General features: G+C 46.1%; 1 protein-coding gene across 3 annotated transcripts in view; it reads left to right on the forward strand.

The window, feature by feature from the left end:
* Nucleotides 1-27,619, forward strand: part of LOC143935837 (NXPE family member 4-like) — a 101,117-nt gene that overhangs the window by 72,768 nt on the left and 730 nt on the right. For all 3 annotated transcript variants that reach the window (XM_077459959.1, XM_077459957.1, XM_077459958.1), the window contains 4 exons: nt 12,960-13,063; nt 16,522-17,234; nt 23,442-23,503; nt 26,129-26,347. In XM_077459959.1, the coding sequence (XP_077316085.1) occupies nt 12,960-13,063; nt 16,522-17,234; nt 23,442-23,503; nt 26,129-26,347 (1,098 nt within the window). The remainder of the gene's footprint in view (nt 1-12,959; nt 13,064-16,521; nt 17,235-23,441; nt 23,504-26,128; nt 26,348-27,619) is intronic.

The raw sequence follows: 27,619 nt of genomic DNA on the forward strand, positions 1-27,619 counted from the left end.
AAAGCTTCTCCAAGGTTCTAGAAGGCAGGAGGAGGAACCAGAAAAGCTGTTTGCGGAGTCATCCAGCCTCCTTTAGTCACTCAACCCTAACCCGGATTCAACTCATGCCTGACTCTCAGCGAGGCCAGATTTTCCTACAGTACAGGCTATTTACACGGGGTGCAAAAAAAAAACTGAATTTTTGCTTGCACGTGAATGGATGATGGAAGTCACCAAGGCTTCTGCTCATTTACTAAACTCTGGAACAACTGCACTTGCATACAGTCGTGCAAATGCACTTTGCAGAGAGCACAGCCTCTTTACCTCTTAGTAAATCAACCCCTATGTCCGCTCTTCTCCTGGTGGATCCCGATATTACTCATCTCAGATGTGGAGAATAAAAAAATCCCGAAAGCATATAGTGTAATACATTTATTTAATCAAAACCATAGATATTTGTACTTGCATAATAGGCGGTTAGGAAAAAGCACCAGCACAAAAGGCTCTCCCAATCAGAAAGGTCTTGAACAAGGCTGCTTGTTGGCCTGATTGGTGTGACGCGTGCAGGATTTATTGACACATGGTGTTTAACCACTTGCTTACTGGGCACTTAAACACCCTTTCTGACCAGACCAATTTTCAGCTTTTGGTGCTCTCACATAGGGATGAGCCGAACACCCCCCGGTTCGGTTCGCACCAGAACTTGCGAACGACCCCCGCGTTCGGCACGAACGTTAGAACCCCATTGAAGTCTATGGGACTCGAACGTTCGAATTGGAAAGTGCTAATTTTAACGGCTAATATGCAAGATAGTGTGCTAAAAAGGGTTTGGCGATCTGCCTCCTGCCTCAGGGGACATGGGTCACTACAAAAAAAAGTTTTAAAAACTACCGTTTTGGCGGGAGCACTGATTTTAATGACGATTAAAGTGAAAAAAAAAGTGAAATATTCCTTTAAATATGGTGCCTGGGGGGTGTCTATAGTATGCCTGTGAAGTGCCACGTGTTTCCCGTGTTTAGAACAGTCCCTGCACAAAATGACATTAAACGGAAATAACACCATTTAAAACTGCTTGCGGTTTTAATGTTATATCTGGTTCCTGCAATATGGTTGAAAATCATTCAGAAAAATGGCATGGGTAGCCCTCCCTGCCCATTACCAGCCTATTTGGGTCTTGTACGCATATTAAGGGGAACCCCGTACCCATATTAAAAAAAGGAAATGCGTGTGGCCCCCAGGCCCTATATACTCAGAACAGCAGTATACAGGCGGTGCAAACAAGACAGGGACTGTGTAGGTTTGTTGTGTTAAGTTGAATCTGTTTGTCATTTTCAACCGGTACATTTTTAAAGTGTAGCTCCAGTCAAAAAAAATATCTTTAAGCTTTTTGGAAAACATAGGGAAGGGTTATCACCCCTGTATAATTTGTTTTGTCGTCCATCTTTTTTCATCTCACTTGCTGTTGTCTCCTTCCGTTTGCAAGTAGGAGATGTTTGTAAATTGGATGTTTGAAAGTAGGGGCCTGCCCTATATGCTCTGCAGAAATGGCGGAACAAGGTTGCAACATTGCAACAACATTGTAAGCCTTCAAAGTGACTCTTGGTGGCCGCTGGAGCGCCCTGCTGTGAACGATTATATCAAGAATTGTAATTACATGCCATTGTTGAACAGTGGTAGAAAAATTGACCTTTGGTGGTTGTGGTGCTGGTGCCACAACACTATAAGTCCTCACCGTTACTCTGGGTGGGCACAGGAAGGGGCCCTCCTGTGAAATATTATATCAAGAATTGTAATTACATGTCCCTGTTAAACAGGGGCAGAAAAATTGGGCCTTAGGCACTGGTGCCATCACACTGCAACCTCTGCCATACACTCTAGTTTTATTGCAGGAATTAGCCCTGCTGCAAAGCATTGCATCAAAAATTGTACTTAAACGCCCCTGTTAAACAGGGGCAGAAAAATTGGGCCTTAGGCACTGGTGCCATCACACTGCAACCTCTGCCATACACTCTAGTTTTATTGCAGGAATTAGCCCTGCTGCAAAGCATTGCATCAAAAATTGTACTTAAACGCCCCTGTTAAACAGGGGCAGAAAAATTGGGCTGCTGGCATCACCCAGAACCAAAAATGTTCTTCCAACATATCAGCGGAGGAGGAAGACGATAGACAATCAACATAAAAGGACAGTCACTCAGCATCAGCATAGGCAGTCTTGAAGGGATGTGGTATTTCAAAAAAATTATTCGGTTACATCAGCTTCAGGTGCTTGGTAGCTGTGGGTGATCCAAGACTGATTCATCTTGATGAAGGTCAGTCGATCAACTGATTCGGTGGACAGGCGCACCCTGTGATCGGTAACGAAGCCACCAGCAGCACTGAAGGTGCGTTCCGAAAGAACGCTGGATGCAGGACAGGCCAGTAGCTCAATTGCATACTGTGCAAGCTCTGGCCAGTGATCCATCCTCAAGACCCAGTAAGCCAGAGGATTTTCAGTGGGAAAGGTGTCCAAGTCTGACCTTGCCCCTAGGTATTCCTGCACCATGTAAATTAGACGCTGGCGATGGGTGCTGGAACCAATCATACCTTGGGGCTGCGGACTAAAAAATTGTCTGAACGCATCAGTCAGACGGCCACCTTCTCCACCGCTCCTTCTGACTGATGCCTCAGCAACACGTTGTCCAGGACCAGGAGTTTGTGACCTCCCAGTCTCTGGGAACGCGTTGCACAGAGCTTTCTGCAAGGCCTCCCGGAGATGTCTCATCCTCTGCTCCCTCTGCGATGGCAAGATAAGGTCGGCAACCTTACCCTTGTACCGTGGATCAAGGAGAGTGGCCAGCCAGTAATGGTCCCTCTCCTTGATCCGAAGAATACGAGGATCCTTCCGCAGGCTTTGCAGGATCAGGGAGGCCATGCAGCGTAGGTTAGCTGAGGCATTCGGTCCGGAGTCCTCTGGGTCACTAAGGACAACATGATCCGCAGCTACCTCCTCCCAGCCACGTACAAGTCCACGTGTTTCTTGGGACTGTAAATCATCCCTATAAGACTGCTGCTGCTGATGCTGAGTGCCAGCCTCCACCTCCATGCTGACACAATCATCCTCCTCCTCCTCTTCCTCCTCCTCACCCTCTTCCTGTGTGATGGGTGGCACAGCAGGAACACTGTCTGGATAAAGGGGGCCTTGAGAGGCAAGGAAGTCCTCCTCTTCCTGCCTCTGTTCTGCCTCAAGTGCCCTGTCCATTATTCCACGCAGCGTATGCTCCAAGAGGTGGACAAGAGGTATAGTGTCACTGATGCATGCACTGTCACTGCTCACCATCCTTGTGGCCTCCTCAAACGGTGACAGGACAGTGCATGCATCCCTGATCATGCCCCACTGGCGTGGTGAGAAAAAACCAAGCTCTCCTGACCCTGTCCTGGTGCCGTAGTCGCACAGGTACTCATTGATGGCCCTCTGCTGCATGTGCAGCCGCTGCAGCATGGCCAATGTTGAGTTCCATCTGGTGGGCATGTCACATATAAGGCGGTTCTTGGGCAGGTTCAACTCCTTTTGGAGCTCTGCCAGCCGAGCACAGGCATTAAATGATCGGCGGAAATGCACACAGACTCTCCTGGCCTGTTTCAGGACATCCTGTAAGCCGGGGTACCTGCCCAAGAACCGCTGCACCACCAGGTTAAGGACGTGAGCTACACAGGGCACATGGGTCAGTTGTCCCTGTCGGAGGGCGGAGAGGAGGTTGGTGCCATTGTCGCAAACCACCATTCCTGGCTTAAGCTGGCGTGGCGTCAACCACCTCTCGGCCTGCCCCTGCAGAGCTGACAAAACATCCGCCCCAGTGTGGCTCCTGTCCCCCAAACAAACCAGCGCAAGCACGGCATGGCATTGTTTTGCCTGCGTACTTGCGTAGCCCCTGCAACGCCTACGGAGCACCGCTGGTTCTGAGGACAGAGCACTGGAAGAGGCCGTGGAGGAAGAAGAAGAGGAGGGGGTGGAGGAGAGAGGTGTGTCACAACCAATAGTAGCATTTTGGAGGCGTGGTGGCAGAACAACCTCCAATACTACTGCACCTTGTCCTGCATCCTTCCCAGCAGCCAGAAGAGTGACCCAATGGGCCGTGAAAGACAGGTAACGTCCCTGTCCATGCCTGCTGGACCATGAGTCAGCGGTAATATGCACCTTACCGCTGACCGCCCTGTCCAGCGAGGCAAGGACATTGCCTTCCACATGCCGGTAGAGAGCCGGAATTGCCTTCCGTGAGAAAAAGTGGCGTTTGGGGACCTGCCACTGAGGAACCGCACATTGTACAAACTCACGGAAGGGGGCCGAATCTACCAACTGAAAAGGCAGCAGTTGAAGTGCTAGCAATTTAGCCAAGCTAGCATTCAACCGCTGGGCATGTGGATGGCTGGGAGTAAATTTCTTCCGCCGGTCCAGCAGCTGGGGCAGGGACATTTGTCTGCTATAATCGGACGTGGATGTACCACTAGCAGAGTTCCCGGAAGCACTTGGCTGTGACACACCTAATTCTACACCTTCATTCCTCTCAGAGCAGGTTTCAGAGAGGACTGAAGGTCTAGTGGGGTTGGAGATGCCAGCTGATGAGGAGCAAGGAGAGGTCCGCTTTGTTCTTTGGTGTGGGTCTTTGAGGTATGCTTGCCAACGAGCTGCATGGCAGGTCAACATATGTCTGGTCAAGCATGTGGTGCCCAAGCGGCTGATGTTTTGGCCACGTGAGATACGCTTGAGACATATGTTGCAAATAGCAGCGGTGCGATCTGATGCACTCGTCTCAAAAAAGGCCCACACCAAAGAACTTTTAGAATAACGCGCAGAGGAAGCGCTCTGCGCAGAGGAAGCGCTCTGCGCAGGCGGAGCTCTGCGGTGTGATTCAGTCGGTGTGCTGGCCCCCGGAGGGCATCCTGCCTCATTGGACATGTGCCTCCTCCTCCTCCCTCCTTCCAGGCACCCACGTGGAGTCAGTGCCCTCATCATCCCCTCCCTCTTCATCGCTGTAGCAAACCTGGCAGTATGCTGCAGCTTGTGGAACATTACTGCCAGATTGCTGTCCTTCTTGAGCATCCCCTCTCTCTGTGCTCACGCTACTGCCTTCCTCTAGCTGAGTGTCATCATCAGAGCCCACCAAACACTGGGCATCCTCCTGGAGCATGTACCCAACACTGTGCTCAAAGAGTTCAGGAGACTCCTCAGGAGGACGTGGTGGGTCTAGGGAAGGAGTCACTGATGATGACATTGAGAGGAGGGACGACGATGTGTTGGCAGCTGCTTTTCTACTACCCTGAGACTGGGTGAGAGAGGATGAGGAGGATGAAGAGGGCTTGGTCATCCACTCTACCAAGTCGTTGGCATGTTGCGGTTCAACATGTCCAGCTGCAGAAAAGAAGGACAAGCATGTCCCATGGCCACGTGCTGATGACAATGCACCGCGTCCCCGACCAGCACTGTTGTCTCTAGACACAGAGCCTGCTTGCCCTCTTTTATCGGCTCGCGCCTGTCTGCCTCTCCTTGCTGGCCTTCCAGACATGGTAATGGCCTGAAGGGAGTTGGGTAAAACAGTAGTTGGGTAGTTTATATTGTGCTGGAGGCACACAACACCCACTAACTCCTGCAGATGCCTTTTTTATAGAACAGCAGAGTTAAAGGGGTATATACAGATGTATACTGTGCTGTGCTGGAAGCACACACAACTTCCAATAACTCCAGCAGATGCCAATCGGGCCCAAATACAGAACAGCTATGTAGGTGGATAATAGCGGTATGTACTGGGTACAGAGCAGGCACACAGCACGCACTATCTCCTGAGTGACACTGCTGACTGCAAGCTCTATTGTTAAAGATGGACCACTAGCTATATAGGTGAGGTGAATATCACGGTGTATACTGCGGTCAGGGCACGCAGACAATAACAAGAAAACAGCAGAGTTAAAGGGGTATATACAGATGTATACTGTGCTGTGCTGGAAGCACACACAACTTCCAATAACTCCAGCAGATGTCAATCGGGCCCAAATACAGAACAGCTATGTAGGTGGATAATAGCGGTATGTACTGGGTACAGAGCAGGCACACAGCACGCACTATCTCCTGAGTGACACTGCTGACTGCAAGCTCTATTGTTAAAGATGGACCACTAGCTATATAGGTGAGGTGAATATCACGGTGTATACTGCGGTCAGGGCACGCAGACAATAACAAGAAAACAGCAGAGTTAAAGGGGTATATACAGATGTATACTGTGCTGTGCTGGAAGCACACACAACTTCCAATAACTCCAGCAGATGTCAATCGGGCCCAAATACAGAACAGCTATGTAGGTGGATAATAGCGGTATGTACTGGGTACAGAGCAGGCACACAGCACGCACTATCTCCTGAGTGACACTGCTGACTGCAAGCTCTATTGTTAAAGATGGACCACTAGCTATATAGGTGAGGTGAATATCACGGTGTATACTGCGGTCAGGGCACGCAGACAATAACAAAAAAACAGCAGAGTTAAAGGGGTATATACAGATGTATACTGTGCTGTGCTGGAAGCACACACAACTTCCAATAACTCCAGCAGATGTCAATCGGGCCCAAATACAGAACAGCTATGTAGGTGGATAATAGCGGTATGTACTGGGTACAGAGCAGGCACGCAGCACGCACTATCTCCTGAGTGACACTGCTGACTGCAAGCTCTATTGTTAAAGATGGACCACTAGCTATATAGGTGAGGTGAATATCACGGTGTATACTGCGGTCAGGGCACGCAGACAATAACAAGAAAACAGCAGAGTTAAAGGGGTATATACAGATGTATACTGTGCTGTGCTGGAAGCACACACAACTTCCAATAACTCCAGCAGATGCCAATCGGGCCCAAATACAGAACAGCTATGTAGGTGGATAATAGCGGTATGTACTGGGTACAGAGCAGGCACACAGCACGCACTATCTCCTGAGTGACACTGCTGACTGCAAGCTCTATTGTTAAAGATGGACCACTAGCTATATAGGTGAGGTGAATATCACGGTGTATACTGCGGTCAGGGCACGCAGACAATAACAAGAAAACAGCAGAGTTAAAGGGGTATATACAGATGTATACTGTGCTGTGCTGGAGGCACACACAACTTCCAATAACTCCAGCAAATGACAATCGGGCTCAAATAGAGAACAGCTATGTAGGTGTATATAGTGGTATGTACTGGGTACAGAGCACGCAGACAGCACGCACTAACACTACTGACTGCAAGCTCTATTATTAAAGCTAGATCACTAGCTATATAGGTGAGGTGAATATAGTGGTGTATACTGCGGTCAGGGCACAGACAGTAACCACTACACAAGAGCAAAATAGTAAATCAGCCAAAAACGATTGGTGTGTAACTGTGTTGAAGGTACACAGAACACCCACTGCTTCAGATGCTAACAAACACTACACGAGGCCGCCTGAAAGGCAGCTTTATATAGTGTGGGGCGTGCACTACACAGTCTGAGTTATGATTGGCCACAGGCAGGATGCCTGTGGCCAACCATTGCTCTTCCTGCTACTGGCGCTGCGATTGGCCAAGCATGCGGGGTCACAGTGCATGCTTGGCCAATCGTGAGACAGCAATGCATTGCGCCACCGCAGTGCATTGTGGGCCACACGAATTTTGCCGCGAACGGCCCAAACGTTCGGAATTCGGCAAACGCACGAACGACCAATGTTCGAGTCGAACATGCGTTCGACTCGAACACGAAGCTCATCCCTACTCTCACACTTTGAATGACAATTACTCAGTCATGCAACACTGTACCCAAATTAATTTTGTGTCCTTTTTTTCCCACAAATAGAGCTTTCTTTTGGTGGTATTTGATCACCTCTGGGGTTTTTATTTTTTGCGCTATAAATGAAAAAAGACCGAAAATTTTGAAAAAAAACGCATATTTCTTTGTTTCTGTGATAAAATTTTGCAAATTATAATTTTTTTTTCATAAATTTTATCCACAATTTATACTGCTACATATCTTTGGTAAAAATAACCCAAATTAGTGGATATTATTTGGTCTTTGTGAAAGTTAGAGAGTCTACAAGCTGTGGTGCGAATCGCACAAAATTGATCACATCTGATGTACTGGTGGCCTATCTCATTTCTTGCGACCGGAACAAGTCAGGAAAGTACAAATACCCCCCAAATGACCCCTTATTTGAAAAGTAGACATTCCAAGGTATTTACTAAGATGCATGGTGAGGTTTTTGATGTTGTCATCTTTTTCCCACAATTCTTTGCAAAATGAAGATTTTTTTTTTTTTTTCTCACAACATTTTTAATGTAATAGGTTATTTCTCTCACATGGCATGTGTATACCACAAATGACACCCCAAAATACGTTCTGCTACTCCTTCTGAGTATTACGGTACCAAATGTGTGGACTTTTACACAGCCTGGCCACATACAGAGGCCCAATATTGAAATGGCACCATCAGGCGTTCTAGGAGCATAAATTACACATTTCATTTCTCAACCACCTATTACATTTTTGAAGGCCCTGGAGCACCAGGACAATGGAAATGCCCACAAAGTGACCCCATTTTGGAAAGCTAACACCCCATCGTATAATCTGTGAGGCATAATGAGTCGTTTGAATGGTTCATTTTTTTTCCAGAAGTTTTGGGAAAATGTGGAAAAAAAATGAAAACGCATTTTTTTTACGCAAAGTTGTCCATTTATAAGATATTTCCAACACATAGCATGTACATAGCAAAAATGACACCCCAAAATACCTTCTACTACTCCTCCTGAGTACAACGATACCAAATGTGTGAGACTTTTACACAGCCTGGCCACATACAGAGGCCCAATATTGAAAAAGCACCATCAGGCGTTCTAGGAGCATAAATTACACATCTTATTTCTCAACCACCTATTACCGTTTTGAAGGCCCTGGAGCACCAGGACAATGGAAATGCCCACAAAGTGACCCCACGTGGCACTGACAACACGTGGCACTGACGACACGTGGCACTGACAGATGGCACTGGAGGCAGATGGGGCTGGCAGATGGGGCTGGCAGATGTCGCTGGCAGATGTCGCTGACAGATGGCACTGGGGCTGGCACTGGCAGATGGCACTGGCAGATGGTGTTGGCTATTTGCTCTGGCTAATTGCTCTGGCAAATGGGGCTGGCAGATGGCACTGGCGCTGGCAGGTGGCACTGGCAAGTGGCACTGATGCTGGAAGGTGGCACTGGCAGGTGGCACTGGCGGCACTGGGGCTGACAGCACTGGGGCTGGCGCTGGCAGGTGGCACTGGCACGTGGCACTGGTGGCACTGGGGCTGACGGCACTGGGGCTGACGGCACTGGGGCTGACGGATGGCACTGGGGCTGGCACCTGCAGATGGTGCTGGCTATTTGCTCTGGCTAATTGCTCTGGCAAATGGGGCTGGCAGATGGCACTGGCGCTAGCAGGTGGCACTGGCAAGTGGCACTGATGCTGGAAGGTGGCACTGGAAGGTGGCACTGGCACTGGCGGCACTGGGGCTGACGGCACTGGGGCTGACGGCTGGCGCTGGCAGGTGACACTGGCACTGGCAGGTGGCACTGGCACGTGGCACTGGCACTGGCGGCACTGGGGCTGACAGCACTGGGGCTGACGGATGGCACTGGCGCTGGCAGGTGGCACTGGTGCTGGCAGGTGGCACTGGCGCCACTGGGGCTGACGGCACTAGCGGCACTGGGGCTGACGGCACTGGGGCTGACGGATGGCACTGGCGCTGGCAGGTGGCACTGGTGCTGGCAGGTGGCACTGGCAGGTGGCACTGGCAGCACTGACGGCACTGGGGCTGACGGATGGCACTGGCGCTGGCAGGTGGCAGTGGCGCTGGCAGGTGGCACTGGTGCTGGCAGGTGGCACTGGCAGGTGGCACTGGCGGCACTGGCGGCACTGGGGCTGGCGGCACTGGGGCTGACGGATGGCGCTGGCAGGTGGCACTGGCGGTACTGGGGCTGGCGCTGGCAGGTGGCACTGGCGCTGGCAGGTGGCACTGGCACTACTGGCAGATGGCACTGGGCTGACAGATGCCACTGGGCTGACAGATTGCACTGGCACTGGGGCTGACAGATGGCACTGGGGCTGACAGATGGCACTGGGGCTGACAGATGGCACTGGGGCTGACTCACAGATCCTCTCTCTCCTCACACGCTGTCTCTCTGTGAGGAGGGAGAGACACGGCAATGGGAGATGATCTCATATGTTTACATTTGAGATCATCTCCCATTGGCAGCTGCGATCGCGCTGTGAACGGCCGCTTTGATTGGCCGTTCACGGCGATCTGTGTTTGCCTGTCTCCGGGAGACACGGCGAATACAAAACTTCCGCGATGCGCGCCCCCCGCGGCGCGCATTGCGGAAGTAAACACAAGGCCGTCCAGGGACGGCCAGGCGAAGGAACCCGCCTGCTCTACGGCCGTCATTCGGCTATAGGGCGGGCGGGAGGTGGTTAATAATCTGGAGGAAGAATCTGAGTACTTTATATTATATATACTATATTTTATGGACTTGTAGATATTCACTGTTTGTTTAGCTTTTTAATGCATGGATAATTTATTATTTTGCACACATTGTGTATACGGTATATGATAGTTTATGCTGTTTTGTCGCATATATAGGGCTAGTATATACCCTTTTTACTCTGGTTCTGTTTTTAAAGTGTTACTCTAGCACTTAAAACAGCAGCTGCCTCAACACTATAGACACTTTTTGTGGGGTTGGCCCCCTCTCATGTTTTTTTCTATGTAGTGCATGAGCCTGCTTGATTGCATACAAATTAAAAGCGTTTCAATTTGACCTCATATTATATGATTTTGTTAGACCCCTTTCACACTGGGGCCATCCGGCCGTTCGCGGTAAAGCGACGCTCCTTTTAGCAGTGCTTTACCGCTGTTTAACCACTTAAGGACCGAGCCTCTTTTTGAGATTTGTTGTTTACAAGTTAAAATCATTTTTTTTGCTAGAAAATAACTTTATAACCCCCAAACACATGCACACACATTATATAATTTTTTTTTTTTTCAGACACCTTGGAGCAGAAAATGGCGGTCGTTGCAATACTTTGTCGCAAAGTATTTGTGCAGCGGTCTTACAGGCACAATTTTTGGGGAATAAATACACTTTTTTCATTAAAAAAATATAACCATTTAAAAAAAAAAAAAATAATGTTATGCCGAGTAAATTGATACCCAACATTTCATGTCAACATTTCTACAGGTTATCAGTTTTGAGCTAGAGAGGAAGTCTAGTGCTAGAATGATTGCTCTTGCTCTAACGATCACGGTGATACCTCACATGTGGTGTTTGAACACCATTTTCATATGCGGGCGCGACTTACATATGCATTCGCTTCTGCGCCCAGGCTCGGCAGGAAGGGGTGCTTTAAAAAAAGTTTTCTTACTTATTTTACTTTTTAAATTGTTTATTTTTCCACTGTCCTTTTAAAAAAAGGGTCACTTTTATTCCTATTACAAGGAATGTAAACATCCCTTGTAATAGAAAAAAGCGCGTGCCAGGACTTCTTTAATGTGAGATCTGGGGTCACGACCTCCGATTTTACATTTACACTTAAAGCTGAGTTCCGCCAATTTTTTTTATTATTTTTTTTTTTTTTAAAGTCAGCAGCTACAAATACTGCAGCTGCTGACTTTTAAAATATGGACACTTACCTGCCCAGGGTGTCTGCGATGTCGGCAGCCGGAGCTGATCTGTCCCTCGGCTCTCGGGTGGAGGCACCGCCGTCTTCGGTAAGGGAATCAGGAAGTGAAGCCTTGCGGTTTTCACAGCCTAGTTCCCTACTGCGCACGCGCAAGTTGCGCTGTGTGATTCCACTGGTCCCTGCTGTCTTCTGGGACCTGTTTGTCTCGCAAAAGACAGTGGGGGGGGGGGGGTGGAGGAGGCGCCGGATATAGCATAGATATCCGCGGATACTGTAGCTATCTATAGCCGGAAGTGGGAGCAAATACTTGGATTATACAGGTATCTGCTCCCCCCTGAAAGGTGCCAAATGTGACACTGGATGGGGGGAGGATTCCGAAAAGCAGAAGCTCCATTTTTGAGTGGAACTCCGCTTTAAATGCAATAAAAAAATAATAAATAAATGACTTTTAAAATTAAAAAAACATTTCCCCTTAAAGACAATGGGGCGGAAGTGACATATGACGTTGCATCTTTCATCCAATGTTATGGAGCCGATTAGGGGCCATGATTCCCTCATTTGGCTCCATACTACTGAGGGGAAAGGATCGGATCGGATCACCAAGCGACGGAGCGGTGCGTGGTGGTGGGGGGGGGGGTCTCACCTCTCCCACTGCCAATAAAAGTGATTTTGTGGTGAATCCGCCAGAGAGACCTTTTTTAAAACAAAGAAGACCACCCACCCGTTGCAAAATATATGGGGTTTTGGCAGCTATCTGCTGCCATAACTCCAGTGTTCTACATCAAAACAGCTACGGCGGTTTGCAATATAAGTGGTGCTTTTCGGCCAGTAGCGGGGGGGGGGGGGGGGGCTTTTAACCCCATGTTGTGGCACTTCCGAATTGTGGCCCATTCATTGCGATGGGCAGGGGCATTTGGGGAGCACTGTATACAGCACTCCCAAAGCGCCCCTAAGATGCTGCTTGCAGGACTTTTTCTAACCTCCCGCAAGCACACCGCTTGGGTGTGAAAGCACTCATTGCAGAGAATGGGAGGCAGTTTTCAGGAGCTTTACAGGTGCCATTTCTAGTGCCAAAATGCCTGAAAACTGCATTAGTGTGAAAGGGGTCTTACATCTAAAGGAAAAGTGTGCAAGAAGGTGTGCAATGAAAATTGTATAAAGTATGGCCAACCTAATTTTACATCGGGATATCACTTTTGGAATTAGGAAATCAGTAGGATTATAATATTTCTATATAAATGTAACAATATGCCCAGAATAACAGAAGTAATCTAATGTTTTTTAGTTTATGAACCTGCAATGACTGCTACATGGAAAAAAAAAATTCTTCTGGCGATCATACTGTTTACCGTCTTGCTGTTAAGCTTAACGGTGCATAACGTCATAAAGGTATGTACTAATCACTCAGATTGACAATGCTTCTCTAAACGCAGGCGCAGTATAGTATAGTTGCCACACCATTACAGGAAGCTACATTAGGTGGACTTCACTGGCAGGCTTAATAAGTATTTGTGGGACTAAAATACTACAGCACATTTTTTTTACTTTTAATGGGAGGCTATAGTTTTACTTTAAACTCTTGCCGGCCGCCGCAATGGCACAGGCAGGCAAATGGGCATACAGGTACATCCCTTTAAATTTGCCGCAGGAGTGTGCTCGTAGGTCGCAGGAACTCTATGTTCTCTGGCTGTCCGTGATTGCGGTGTGGAGCGGTAGAATAGGGATGTAAACAAGGCATTTCTCCGTTCTGCCTTGTGTCATGACAGAGATCTACTGCTTCCTGTGATTGGGAGCAGTGATCAATGTCATGTCCTAGGTAGCTCATCCCCCCCAACAGTTAGAATCACTCCCTAGGACACACTTAAACCCTTCATCGTCCCCTAGTGGTTAACCTCTTCTCTGCCAGTGTCATTTACACAGTAATCAGTGCATTTTTATAGCACTGATCGCTGTATAAAGGACAATAGTCACAAGATAGTGTCAAAAGTGCCCGATGTGTCCGCCATAATGTCAGTCATGATAAAAATTGCAGATCGCCACCTTTACTAATAAAATAAATAAATAAATAAATAACATTTATAATAAAAATGCCATAAAACCATCCCCTATTTTGTAGAAGTTATAACTTTTGTGCAAACCAATCAATATACGCTTATTACGAATTTTTTTTTCTTTTTACCAAAAATATGTAGAAGAATACATATCGGCCTAAACTGAGGCAATTTGTTTTTTTTATATATTTTTGGGTCAAAGAAAAAAGGGAATATTTGGGACTTTAAATAAGACGCAATGGGAATATTACGCCTCCATCCCTGGTTGCTTTTGCAAAAAAGAGGGGGGGTGGTGGTGGGACTTTAAACATACATATTGAGGATAGTCACCAGCATGACACAGAAAGTAAATATTGTACATCACATATATACATATAATATTGTACAATATATATTTTTGGGGGATATTTATTATAGCAAAAAGTTAAAAATATTGAGTTTTTTTCCGAAATTGTCGCTCTTTTTTTTGTTTATAGCGCAAAAAATAAAAACTGTAGAGGTGATAAAATACCGCCAAAAGAAAGCTCTATTTGTGGGTAAAAAAGGACGTAAATTTTTGTTTCGGTACAGCGTCGCACAACCGTGTAATTGTCAGTTAAAGCGACTCAGTGCAGTATCGCAAAAAGTGGCCTGGTCAAGTGGCCTAGATGAAGGCTTACCTGTAGGTCCATGAAATATTTCCCAAACCTACACAGTTTAGGAGATATTTGCAAAAAGACAGGCACCGTTTTCAAAACTAGACATATGTGTTAATGAGGATGTTGTACTTACTAATGGTGTATAGAAATTTTTAATTTGGAGATATCTAAATATTTCCTATTGTGGTAAACCATACTTTTCACAAAGAGTTGTGAAAGGGATAAATGACGAGGAATGTATGAATTTATACATATTTAGAACATTTCGGGATGTCCATTCTTTGAAAGATTTAGGGGATACCCACGCTGGATAGAACGCGGGGGTTTTTATAAAAAGACGATAGCCGATTGTGTAAAGATTTTAGCTGACTACTTTTTTTTGAATCAAAGGGATATATAATGTTTGGTGATAGGATTCCTTAAGTCTTTTCAATCTTTTGATGAGATCCATAATAGATTAGATATTGGAATAGGGTCACAGTCTGTGGTTTCAATTGATACCCATAATGGAGCTTCTTGATAAGCATGGTATTTAGTAAGGCTTGCTATAGGAGCAGCCCTATAATAATGTGCAAAATTGGGGCAACCTAGACCACCATTAAGCTTAGAGAGATAAAGTGTATGCATCTGGATTCTTGGTTTGGATGAACCCCATATAAATTACGTACCTTTTCTTTGTAGTATTCTTTAGGGATGAGCTGGGATTGGGATTGGTAGTACTCTAAATAAATAAAGTAGTTTTGGTAGTATCGTCATTTTTACGGAGTTGATTCTTCCGAACCATGATAGTGGAAGATGTGACCATGAATTCACCAAGTTTGAAAGTTTTTAAAAAAAATTGGAGGATAGTTGACTTTAAATAGATCCTCTAAGCCCTTGTACACATGGTCGGAGATTCCGACAACCAAATCCGTCGGAGTAATTCCGACGGATTAATTCCAGAAGAGGTCCGGAAGTGATGTTGCATACACACGGTCAGACAAAGTTGTCGGAAAATCCGATTGTACATAACGTGATGACGTTATTTCGTTATGACGGGACTACGTTCAGGCTAGTAGCCAATAGCTTTGGTCTAGGAAATTGATCTGAGCATGCGTGGCACTTTGTCCATCGGAGTAGGCTACACATGATCAGAGAATGTCCGATCGGAGCATTTTGTTGGAAAATTTTACCGGCAAGTTGGAAAAGTTGGTTCGTCGGATATTCCGACGGAAACAGTCCGATGGAGACCACACACAGTCGGAATATCCGACAAAACGATCCGATAGGACACATTCCATGGGAATCTCCGACCGTGTGTACAAGGGCTAAGGATGCTGTTAGGTGTATTCCTAAATATGGGATTGATTTGTCAGACCACGTATAGGGAAGACAAATTTTTGCAGAATTTAGTTCTATGTTTGATTTTGTACTGTAATTTTCATTAAATAATGAATGTATTACAAATATTTAACTTGGGCTTTTTAGATGCTCTATTCTGGACCCTATATAAATACTAGGTAGTTTACTTTGTTTATAAGCAGGCTGAGAAGCTGTGTTTGCCATAAATAACCATGTCTATACAGTTCATTATCAATTGTAACTAGATTTGAACAAAGTGTTAAAGGTTTAGGGGCTGGGTTTCTTGCATTGTTTGTTAATCAGGACAGACTTGGGACAGGTTCGATGTAACAATGTTCACAAAGCCTTGCAGTCAGCCATGGCACCTCACCTTGTCCTGAGAAACATATAAAAGGCAAGAAATTATTAATAAGTAATGGGGTTTTCTCAAATTTAACAGCATAAATGGAAATATGCTTTAACCCCTCTTGGCTCTGATTGCCTCCTGGCCCTTTAAACGTTCCAAAAGATGGGAGGCGGGCATTCTGGTTATGTGACCGCTGTGATTGGCTGTCACAGCAGTCACATGGTCAGAAAGCTCCTGATCGCAAGTATGCATTGGGAGCTTACTGATACCCACGGGGTAACATGCAGGGAGCGCGCTCTCAGCACAGTAAGTTGTTTACAAAGGGTCCAATATATGCTCTCAGCATCAACATTTTAAGTTCCCAATTGTTAAATATCCCCTGCCCACTTCATTGCAGCATATAATGTCCTCAAAACCTGGTGAAACATTAAATCAGTATTTATAACTTTTTTTTTTTTATTTTTATTCCAGAGCTCAGATGCAGTCCCATATTCCAGCAATCCCACTGTACATCATAAAAAAAAAATTGTATCAATTGCCAGCTTCTCATTAGAGGATGAAATTCAAGCTTCTCTAATCTTCAAAAACATTTCTGTCTCGATTCCTTCCCTCACGTTCACCCACAAGGACCACACAACCAGTGCTAAGAAGAGTAGAGCCACCATACTGAACCCAAGAAAAAAGTATTGTGTTGGAGAGACAATAATTGTCCAAATTGAGATGTTTGACCATTTGGGTAAAAGGAAAACATATGGAGGAGACTTCATAAGAGCTAGGATCTTTTCTCCAGATCTTAAAGCTGCGGCTTCTGGAAGAATTGAAGACTTTAACAATGGAACATACCATGCCTATTTCACTTTATTTTGGGAAGGAAAGGTTTTCTTCTCATTGGTCCTCTACCATCCAAGTGAGGCTGTTTCAGCATTGTGGAGAGCGAGGAATCAGGGCTATGGCCTCATTTACTTCACGGGGACTTTTACTAATGGAACTCATCAAGTGAAGTCTGAATGTGGATTCCAACTGAATACAAAGAAGGAAACATGTGAATATAGAAAGGAAGAATACAATGAGTTATTTTATTGCGCTAAACCAGAATATTTTCATTGTGGGTCATTAATATACCTCCAGTCTTTCAACAGTGATCACTCCTTTCTAAGCACCCTTGAGAAATCTCTTTTGGACAGGTCAGTACATATCCGATAGAAACTGCTTGAATTTCCACCAAGAAAAACATATAACAATTGCACAATACAATATAAATTTTAGGCAGGATTACGTGTATGTTTTACCTTGGCCAGGGAATTTAAAGCTGAACATCAAGCAAACAGCTAAATTCACAGATGAAATACATATTGGCGCTATTTTACCAGCCAAATGATTTCTATTTCTGACTATCCAGTCCTGAGAATTACACAGCTCTACCACACAACACTGTCCTGGCTGGCAAGGAAGGAGACCTGATCTAACTCTATTGGAATTTAATTTTACGCTCATGTACATGTCCCCTCCCAGGCCATGAAAATAGTAGCAGCGTACTGATGAGTTCATCTGTGTTACTCAAATAGGTTATTATACTGCTCACATTAAAAATACATTTAATGTTGTATCAATAGTTTCCAGTGCTGAATCAATTTGTGCATATATATCTGCCCGGAGCTCAGTTTCAATAAGACTTTTAACATGTGTTTGACCTTTCATCTGTGCTGTAAAATTAAAGTGGTTGTAAACCCTTACAAACCACTTTCACCTACAGGTAAGCCTAGATTAAGGCTTACCTGTAGGTCCAAGAAATATCTCCTAAACCTATACGGTTTAGGAGATATTTGCCCGAACAGCGGCGCGCAGGCGCACTGAGCGCGGCATTTCCAACAACAGAGCTGCTGCGCGTGTCGGCTCCCGTGCGCATGCGCGGGAGTGACGTCATCGCAGCTCCGCCGAATGACAGCGGCGGAGCTGCGAGACCCCACCGAAAAGATGGATGCTCCGGACTACAGGGGACAGCGGTGACTTCGCTGGCTCCTGTGTCAGGTAAGTGACACATAATTGGCTACTATGCGATGCATAGTAGTCCATTATGCTTTGCCTTTGCAGGGAATGAAAGAGGAAGTAAACCCATTAGGGTTTACTTCCTCTTTAACAAACCATATGCATACATATAGTGGGGGGAAAGTCCCTTGCTGATTGTGTATGTTTGCCCACTGACAAAAAAATGATCAGTTTATATATTTAATGGTAGGTTTATTTTAACAGTGAGAGACACAATAACAACAAAATGTCCAGAAAAACGCATTTAAAAAAAAGTTATAAAATGATTTGCATGTTAATGAGTGAAATAAGTGTTTGATCCTCTATCCATCAGCAAGACTTCTGGCTCCCAGGTGTCTTCTATATAGCTAACAAGCTAAGATTAGGAGCACGCTCTTAAAAGGGAGTGCTCCTAGTCTCAGCTTGTTACCTGTATAAAAGACACCTGTCCACAGAAACATTCAATCAGATTCCTATCTCTCCACCATGGCCAAGACCAAAAAGCTGTTCAAGGATGTCAGGGGCAAGATTGTAGACCTAGACAAGACTGAAATGGGCTACAAGACTACCACCAAGCGGCTTGATAAGAAGTTGACAACAGTTGATGCGATTATTTGCAAATGAAAGAAACACAAAATAACGGTCAATCTCCCTCGGTCTGGGGCTCCATGCAAGAACTCACCTTGTGGCGTTTCAATGATCATGAGAATGGTAAGGAATTACCCCAGAACTACAGGGGGAGAATCTTGTCAATGATCTCAAGGCAGCTGGGACCATAGTCACCAAGAAAACAATTGGTAATACACTGCCTTGTGAAGTATTGAAATCCTGCAGTGCCTGCTAGGTCTAACCTGCTCAAGAAAGCACATGCACAGGCCCATCTGAAGTTTGCTAATGAACATCTGAATGATTCAGAGGAGAATTGGGTGAAAGTGTTGTGGTCAGAAGAGACCACAATGCAGGACAGGACAACTTCACCACATCAGAGATGATGGGCGGAGCCATGTACCATCAAATGCTGGGTGAGAACCTCCTTACCTCAGTCAGGGAATTAAAAATGGGTCGTTGATGGGTATTCCCGCATGACAATGACCCAAAACACATGGCCAAGGCAACAAAGAAGTGACTCAAGAAGAAGCACATTAAGGTCCTGAGTGGCCTAATCAGTCTCCAGACCTTAATCCCATACAAAATATGTGGAGGGAACTGAAGGTTCGAGTTACCATACGTCAGTCTCAAAAACCTTAATGACTTGGAGAGGATCTGCAAAGAGGAATGGGACAAAATCCCTCCTGAGATGTGTGCAAACCTGGTGGCCAACTACAAAAACATCTGACCTCTGTGATTTCAAACAATGGTTTTGCCACCAAGTGATAAGTTATTTTTTGCGAAGGGATCAAATACTTATTTCACTCATTAAAATGTAATTGAGCGGGGGGCGTGGCCAAGAGCCCCATAAGATCCTCCATTTACCCTACTCCCGTTCGGAATAACCACCCGATTTTCATCTGCCACAGCTACAGTTGACACCCCTGGAGACCGTGGGTATTCAATCTAGCGGTATGGTGACCCGCAAACAGAAAGGGAGATGGCGTGCAGCCTGATCCCCCAACATGGCGCTGAGGCGGCTTTCTCCCAGCACTCACGAGTTGATACACAGAAAGGAGCTAGTAAGCCTCCCAAAACCCTTAAAGCCCTGGGAAAAGATCTCCGTGGGACATGCTCTATTACACCCAGAAACTGAATGAAGTAGCCAAGCAGCCCATAGAGGAGGACTTAGAAACTACCCCAGCTATCTTCCATGCTCCCCAGGAAGCTACACAAATTACACAGGGCCCCCCTGGTTCCACTGACCAGCAGATTACTGACACAGATGAGGGGGAACATGATGTATATCAACCCACACTGGCTCAAATACTCAAAGCCGTCCACAAGTGCACAGCATCGGTTGATATGCTCAAGGAACACTCTGGAGTATTAAAAGAGGAAGTGGGGCTGATTTGCCATTATATACAAGAAATAGGAAAACACACCACAGCAGCAGAGGGCCACATAAGTGATGGACTACAGGTTACCACCATTGATGAGGGAGCTGCAATTCACAGCATGCATTGCTAAAGCCACTGAACTTAAAACAGATGACATTGATAACTGCCTTAGGCGGAATCATGCCTGTATAGTGGGGCTCACCCAAGAAGATGGAGGGAAGGGACCCCACGGAATTTGTGGAACAATGGCTGCTGGACACATTTGGAAAGAAGGCGTTAACTCCATTGTAGCCAGTGGAATGGGCGCAAAGGGTTCCACCTAGGCCTCTTCCATCTGCTCACCCACCCCCCCTTTATGCTGGCCAGACTACTCAATTTCAAAGATAAGGAGATTATGCTCCATCTGGCCAGAGAACGCTGCAACATCCAGTTTAACGGCACCCAAATCTCCTTCTACCCTGACTACTCAGCAGAAGTGTAACGCTACAAGGCAAAATTTACAGAGGTCAAGAAAAGGCTTCAACGTCTACAGGCCACTTAAGCCATGTTTCCTGCTAGGCACCATATCCTGGCCAGGACTGGCTGGATGCCAATGAACATACGCTTCGCCAAGCTAGAAGAGATGCATAAAAGGTAGATTAAGGCACACTTTTGGGCTCCATTTACAGTTTACCGTCACCCACGGGGCCAACGGCTGTCCTGTTACAATGCCCTCAAGAATTCTGAAAATCTGTCTGGGAGACTTTGTTATACTGTCTGCACAGTGAGCATGAATTCTCTACACGATTGATCTATCGTTGGATTACAAAATAAGAGCTCGATTGTTTGTTTGTTTTTTTGGTTTGATGTTCTTACAATTGTTCAGCTCAAGTGAAGCTTGTTGCTTCTTACCAATCTGGTGCATCACCCAACTGCAGGATCCTAGCGGAGGGCTTCTGAACCCGGGGAGCAACTCCCCTTGCAGGAATACAAGCACCAAAGTTTGTTACTGTGTGTTCAAGTTCAGTTTAAGTGCACTTATGGTTCCAGCATTATTTGCCAGAAGTCACACCAGCATGTTACCCCTTTGTGGAGATACTCTGTCCCCCCAGTGTCATCCTACCCTCAGGGCCTACCCAGGTCTTTATCCTATATTTGCTTGGCTGAGCTTATGATGAATGCGCTGTTTTTGCCTTGTTACCAGTTTACAATTTCTGTTCTATTAGGAATTATAGCTGTCTCTGTAATGTCTTGGAACATTAGGGGCATCCGAGACCCCCTTAAGCATACTATGTTATCCACTGCTCTTCGCAGGCACCTACCTGCCATATGTGTGCTGCAGGAGACTCACTTGGTACCGGAGACGCTGTTGTGCCTGCACACGAGTTAAACGAATGTTGATTCGCTGCCCTGCAGCTGTTTAAAAAGTTACATTACCGAACACCGAACTCTAACCCGAACATACAGTAAATTTTTCGGGTCCGGGATCCAAAACCCCAAAGTCCGGTACGAACCCGAACTTTACAGTTCGGGTTCGCTCAACCCTACTGGTGGTCATTACCAAATTTGGCGTATTTTCAGACTTGCTAGACTCTTCGGCTGGGTGGCGCACTCCAAAACATTGGTAGAGACTGGCGATGCATCTGTATATGTGCAGCTGATTTCCATGCCTATGCATGAGTTCCGCCAGCTAGTGGTAGATGGCCACTATAGTGTCCTGTGGCATCTGCGCACATACATGGAAATCAGCTATGCGTTGCAGATGTGCCACAAAGTTCAGGGTTAGAAACCCACTGCTTCCTGGGAAAGCTATGATATAACAATCCCAGGAAATGCGGACTAGGCCGAAAACCCGTAAGTGCTGCCTTGCATCACAAAAACCAACAAAATGGTAAAAAATTATAATACACTTTTTTTTTTTTTTTTTTTTTTTTTTTTTTTTTTTTTAGCATTTGTATAAAAGGGAGGGGTAAGGAACAAAATGGGAAAATCCTGTTTTAATGAGCTAAGTTCCGCTTTAATGTTGCTATATCCTAAAACAAGGATGTTTCTTGCTCAACCTATTTATTAAGAAACACTGGCGAGTTACAGTTTAATGTATGCAGCATCAATGATATATAAAGGTGAGTGTACTGTTTGGTCACTTTTTTTTACATACACTATATTACCAAAAGTATTGGGACGCCTGCCTTTACATACACATGACCTTTATTAGCATCCCAATCTTAGTCCATAGGGTTCAATATTGAGTTGGCCCACCCTTTGCAGCTATAACAGCTTCAACTCTTTTAGGAAGGTTGTCCACGGGGTTTAGGAGTGTGTCTATGGGAATGTTTGACCATTCTTCCAGAAGCGCATTTGTGAGGTCAGGCGCTGATGTTGGATGAGAAGGTCTGGCTTGCTGTCTCTGCTCTAATTCATTCTAAAGGTGTTCTATTGGGTGTACTATAAGGACTCTGTGCAGGCCAGTTAAGTTCCTTCACCCCAGACTAGCTCTTCCATGTTTTTATGGACCTTGGTTGTGCACTGGTGCGCAGTCATGCTGTGCAACAGGAAGGGGCCATCCCCAAAGTGTCCCCACAAAGTTGGGAGCATGAACTTGTCCAAAATATCTTGGTATGCTGATGCCTTAAGTGTTCCCTTCAATGGAGCTTAGGGGTCAAGCCCAGCCTATGCAAAACAACCCCACACCATAATCCCCTTTCCCCAAATAATTTGGACCAGAGCAACGAGCAAGGTCCATAAAGTCATGGTTGAGTGAGTTTGGGTGGAGGAACTTGACTGGCATGCACAGAGCTGTTTGGACAGCCACTCTGTCTAGAGATCACACTCTGCCTTAAGCCACGTATACATGCGCCTAGTGCTGGGAGACGTCAGGCAAACATCGGGCAGTTCAATAAAAACTGTCTGACTGGCCCGTTTGTATGTCGGTCTGACCTACAGAAGTTTGGCCAGCTTCTGTCGGACGAGCATGCTGTAAAAGCAGCAGCCGACTTGCTCCCGATCAGCCAATGTCAGAGAGCGCTGATTGGAGTGTTCTGACAGGGGAGCCATCCCCTTGTCAGAACACAACAGCTTAGCAGGGGAGATTGCTGTACTAACTGCAGATGGTTAGTTTTTTTTTCGTTCAACCTGGTGGATTGAATGGAAAAAAAACTTGTATCGTGTACCAGGCATTAAAGTGGTAGGCAGATGAATGGGGAAGGGCAGGTTGTCACAAGCTCTTGTCCTAGACATCCTGGGTACTTAAATAAAAATAAAATGACGTGCTGGTTCAAAAACAATTTCCTTTATGTAGAAAAGGTAATACTACTATTTTGTATATTACACAAAGGAAAAAAAAATTCCTCTGAATTATGGTGAATTCCAATAAAGTACAATATTAATCTTTCTTCCCAGGGAAAATATTGCTATTGAAATCCACAAAAACTTTGACTCCATCGATGTGTATTCTTGTACAGGTAAGCAATCCCTCAGTTTTTTACATATCTTTGAAATTACCTTTTTAATAATTGCATTTGGTTCCAGAGGACTAGGAATCAGCTGAACTTACCCACATTTGGTTAAGCGGAAGCTCAAACACACGTGAATGTCACCTGCTGTCACAGAGAGGAGGCTCTGGTGATGGAAGACAGTTGATTGGAACCCCCAACTTCCCACCTGGAGCTGCCCCAGGACTAAAAAACTTCAAGGGACAAGGGAATTCAAACTAGGATAGTTGGCAAGTATGAGGCGGCTGCAGGGCAGTCATCAGAAATTTTGGACCCCCTTACACACATTTTAGGCCTGGGCCCCCCCAGGTCTGACCACCAATATTACCTAGGGCCCGCCCACTGGCCGTCCCACCAAATCTGCCCACTGGCCACCCCACCGAGTCCCCATCCACGACCAGCATCATCCATCCATGCATCCCTCTCCACAATGTATCCCCATCCGTGCCCAGCATCATCCATACCTCTCCACAATGTATCCCCATCCACGCCCAGCACCATCCATCCATCCCTCTCCACAATGTATGGATGGATGGGTGGTACTGGGCAGGGATGAGGATGCATTGGGGAGAGGGATGGATGGATGGTGCTGGGTGGGGATGGGGATGCATTATGGGGAGGGATGGATGGTGCTGGGTGGGAATGGGGTTGGGGATCCATTGTAGAGAGGGATGGATGGTGCTGGATGGGAATGGGGATGCATTGTGGAGAGGGATGGATGGTCCAAAGAGAAGGATATTAAATAAATTAAGTATACAGGCAGCATATGGGGTATAGCAGCACACACTAAACTTTTGTGACTCACCTTTCAGGCTGCTCTCTGGTATTTATCTGCATGCACCTGATAGGGCTGGGTGCATGCAGATAGATGCTGATGAGCTGACCATACCCCCTGCCCGTGATCCAGCCATTCACATTGTAAATCAACTTAGCAGCCCGCAGGCTCTGCCTCAGCAGGGAAGAAAGGGGAATGAGTGCTGGCCGCGATCACCTGCTGGGGGGGGGGGTTTGTTAGCCAGAAGGGCAGCGGTGGCCAACGTAGTCTCGGGCTTCATGTAAAGCTCCACTTCTACCAGCAGGGGGGGGGGGCTAGTGAAGGGAGGCTATATAGCGGCCGGGCGCCGGGCAGGCTAGCGGCGGTGCAGATCGATTTATTTCAGGTCTGCTGTATGGGGAGAGGGCCCTGGCCAGCCGGGCCCCTTTGGACACTTGGGTCCCTTACTTGAGTACTACCCATATCCCCCGATGGCGGCCCTGGGTGGCTGCTTTGGGCTCACAACAATGACAGGGCCCAGGGCACTTTTGCCCTGCCTTAAAGTGGATGTAAACCCTTACAAACCACTTGGACCTACAGGTAAGCCTTAATCTAGGCTTACCTGTAGGTCAAAGAAATATCTCCTAAACCTACACGGTTTAGGAGATATTTGACGAAAGACAGGCCTGCTGCCCAAAAAAGTGATCCCACTGGGAACCTGCCTCCGGAACCACTTTTATGAGAAAGAGGATCGCCCACTGTCAAAAAATACCAGGGTTATGGCAGCAAGCTACTTCCATAACCACGGTATAGAACGTCAAAGTGATGATAGATAGAGATCTAATTACAGTGGGTGGTTCTGAACTGGTTAACAGCATGCTTCTGCTTTTTCATGATTCAATCACAGGCTGGGGCAGGTTTTTGACCAACCTCTGCACCTCAGCTGAAGAGTAGTTGTCATGTACCTGCTAGGAGACCGAATTGACAAGGTTGTATCTTCAGCCCAGTCCCCACTGAAGTTAGAACAGATGGTGCTGAAGAACAGGGGAACACGAGTGCCTGCAAGTGTTAATAACAGAACTTGTGACAGGAGATGTAGTCTCAGAGGGTCGGGCAGGGTATCAGGTGAGAAACGGCGACAATGGGGGGGAAAACAAGCCAAGGTTAAAGGGGTACTCCGCTGATATTGCAGGTTTTGTATGCATAGTTTATTGGAGCTCCCAGCAGGCTTAAAGCAAGAACAGGCCTTGACAACTGGAGCTGGAATGAGGGACAACCAGAGCAGTCATTTAGGAATAACATGAAACCAGACTGGAGACAGAAGTATGGTTAGAAGAGCAGCCAGGGTTAGCAACAAGAGGGTGATGATGTATAAAAGCATCAGAGACCTGGCCAATAGTAAGCTGAGGTCAAGAACAGATGAGCAGAAGCATTAACAGGATCCAAGGTCAGGTCAATAACAAACGGGGTCAGCAACAGGTATAATACAGGATACAAGCAAGACAAGTCAGCACTAAGCATGAATCTGAGCAACCTTTAAATAGGCTGTCTGGCACCAATAGACACTGAAGACCTGCTCCCACTTTTGCGCACATTCCCGCATGCATGTACACCTACATTCCAGCAATTGTGTGCATGCCTGGATACCATTCCATTGGCATTACCATACACGCGTGTCCAACGTGTCACAGTAGTTTCTTGACCATAGCCTATAAAGCAGCTTTAGGGCAGTGCAGGAACTTGCTATGTTGTCTGGTAGGAGTCTGCAGAATCATGAGACTAAAAGCGCATAATTAACAAATATTACACAAATATTTATTGCTTATTTTTCATTTGCACAGAATTACCTCCCATGTCTCTAGAACAATGCAAGATTGGGATGGTACCTCCATTTCCCAGCGGATTTGTGTTACAAAATAAATGGAGACCTGCGTTCTGTCATCTCGCCAACTTCATTCCCCATGAACAAATGTACACCTGTTTTAAAGACAAAATGATACATCTCATCGGTGACTCTACTGTACATCAATGGTATCTTTATTTAGAAAAAACATTTAAAGGTAATAATAAAATGTTATTTCAGACAGCTACTCAAAAAATACACTTATAAAAAATGTGTCACTTTAAAAAGCAGAAACATGTTTTACTTACCTGCTCTGTGCAAGGGTTTTGCACAGAGCATCCCCGATCTTTCTTTTCTGGGATCTCCCCAGTGACACTCATAGCTCCTCCTCTTCATTGAGAGCTACTTTCCATGGGGGCATTCTTGCGGGCACGCTCCTGAGTCCTGCTACTGCATCCATTGACACACAGCAGAACTACCCCCCCCCCCCCCCCCCCCAGCTCCTGCATCACTGAATTTGATTGACAGCAGCAGGAGCCAATGGTTTCTGCTACTACTGTATCAATCTGTCCAAAGAGGACCTGAGACAGCGGCTGGTTCAGGTAAGAAAAAGGGGGGCTATGGAAAGCATCTGCAACATAGGTTTTTCACCTTAGCCATAGAATGCATTATGGTGAAAAACCATGAGACTTTCCAACTCCTTTAACCTCCCTGGCGGTATGATTCAGTCTGGAATTAGGTGCTGAAAGCGGTACAATTATTTTGCACGGAAATCTGGCTTTTATTTTGTAGTCCTGTAATTCTTAGGAATAACGCTCTTAAATCTGTTCAAACCAGAGTCTAGCAGACATCCCGGGTATGATAAAGTTTATAATATAATAAAGAATAATAAAAATTATTCAATAATGTAATCAAATCCTAAAACACTGAAAAACTGACACTTTTTGGTTGCTATGGACAATCTCCAAATTCCAGGCAGTAAAAAACAGTATTTATAATATAAAAGTGCATGCAGGGCACTACACAGACCACTAGGGACAAAGGGGGTGTGTATTTTTTAATACAGCACTGTAATCTGTAAGATTACAGTGCTGTGTGTGTTTTGTGTGTTTTTACTTTTTTGAATTTGCCGCCGTTCTCCACTCCCGTGCGTCGTAACGCCGCAGGGAACGGAGCTCGGCGGCATTCGGCACTGTGAATCGAGCGGAGGAATACTCGATCATACAGCGCGGCGGACATCGCTGGATCCAGGGGACAAGGTAAGTAACTCTCCCTGTGTCCTCCCTGCATCGAGCGAAGCCATCCCGAGTCTGGCTCGGGGTTACCGCTCCTATCAGTATATTCCTACCCCGAGCCAGACTCGGGATTACCGCTAGGAGGGTTAATGAGTAAAGTGCTGTGACCAAGACTTGCAAGCTGAAGCCCCTGTATTTTTTTACTCAATTTTTTATGCATCAATAAAGAAGCAACAAGGACACTTGGAGTTGCC

Source organism: Lithobates pipiens, unplaced genomic scaffold (assembly GCF_037356315.1).
Source record: "Lithobates pipiens isolate NorthernLeopardFrog02 unplaced genomic scaffold, aLitPip1_a1.2 Scaffold_28, whole genome shotgun sequence".
NCBI lineage: Eukaryota > Metazoa > Chordata > Amphibia > Anura > Ranidae > Lithobates > Lithobates pipiens.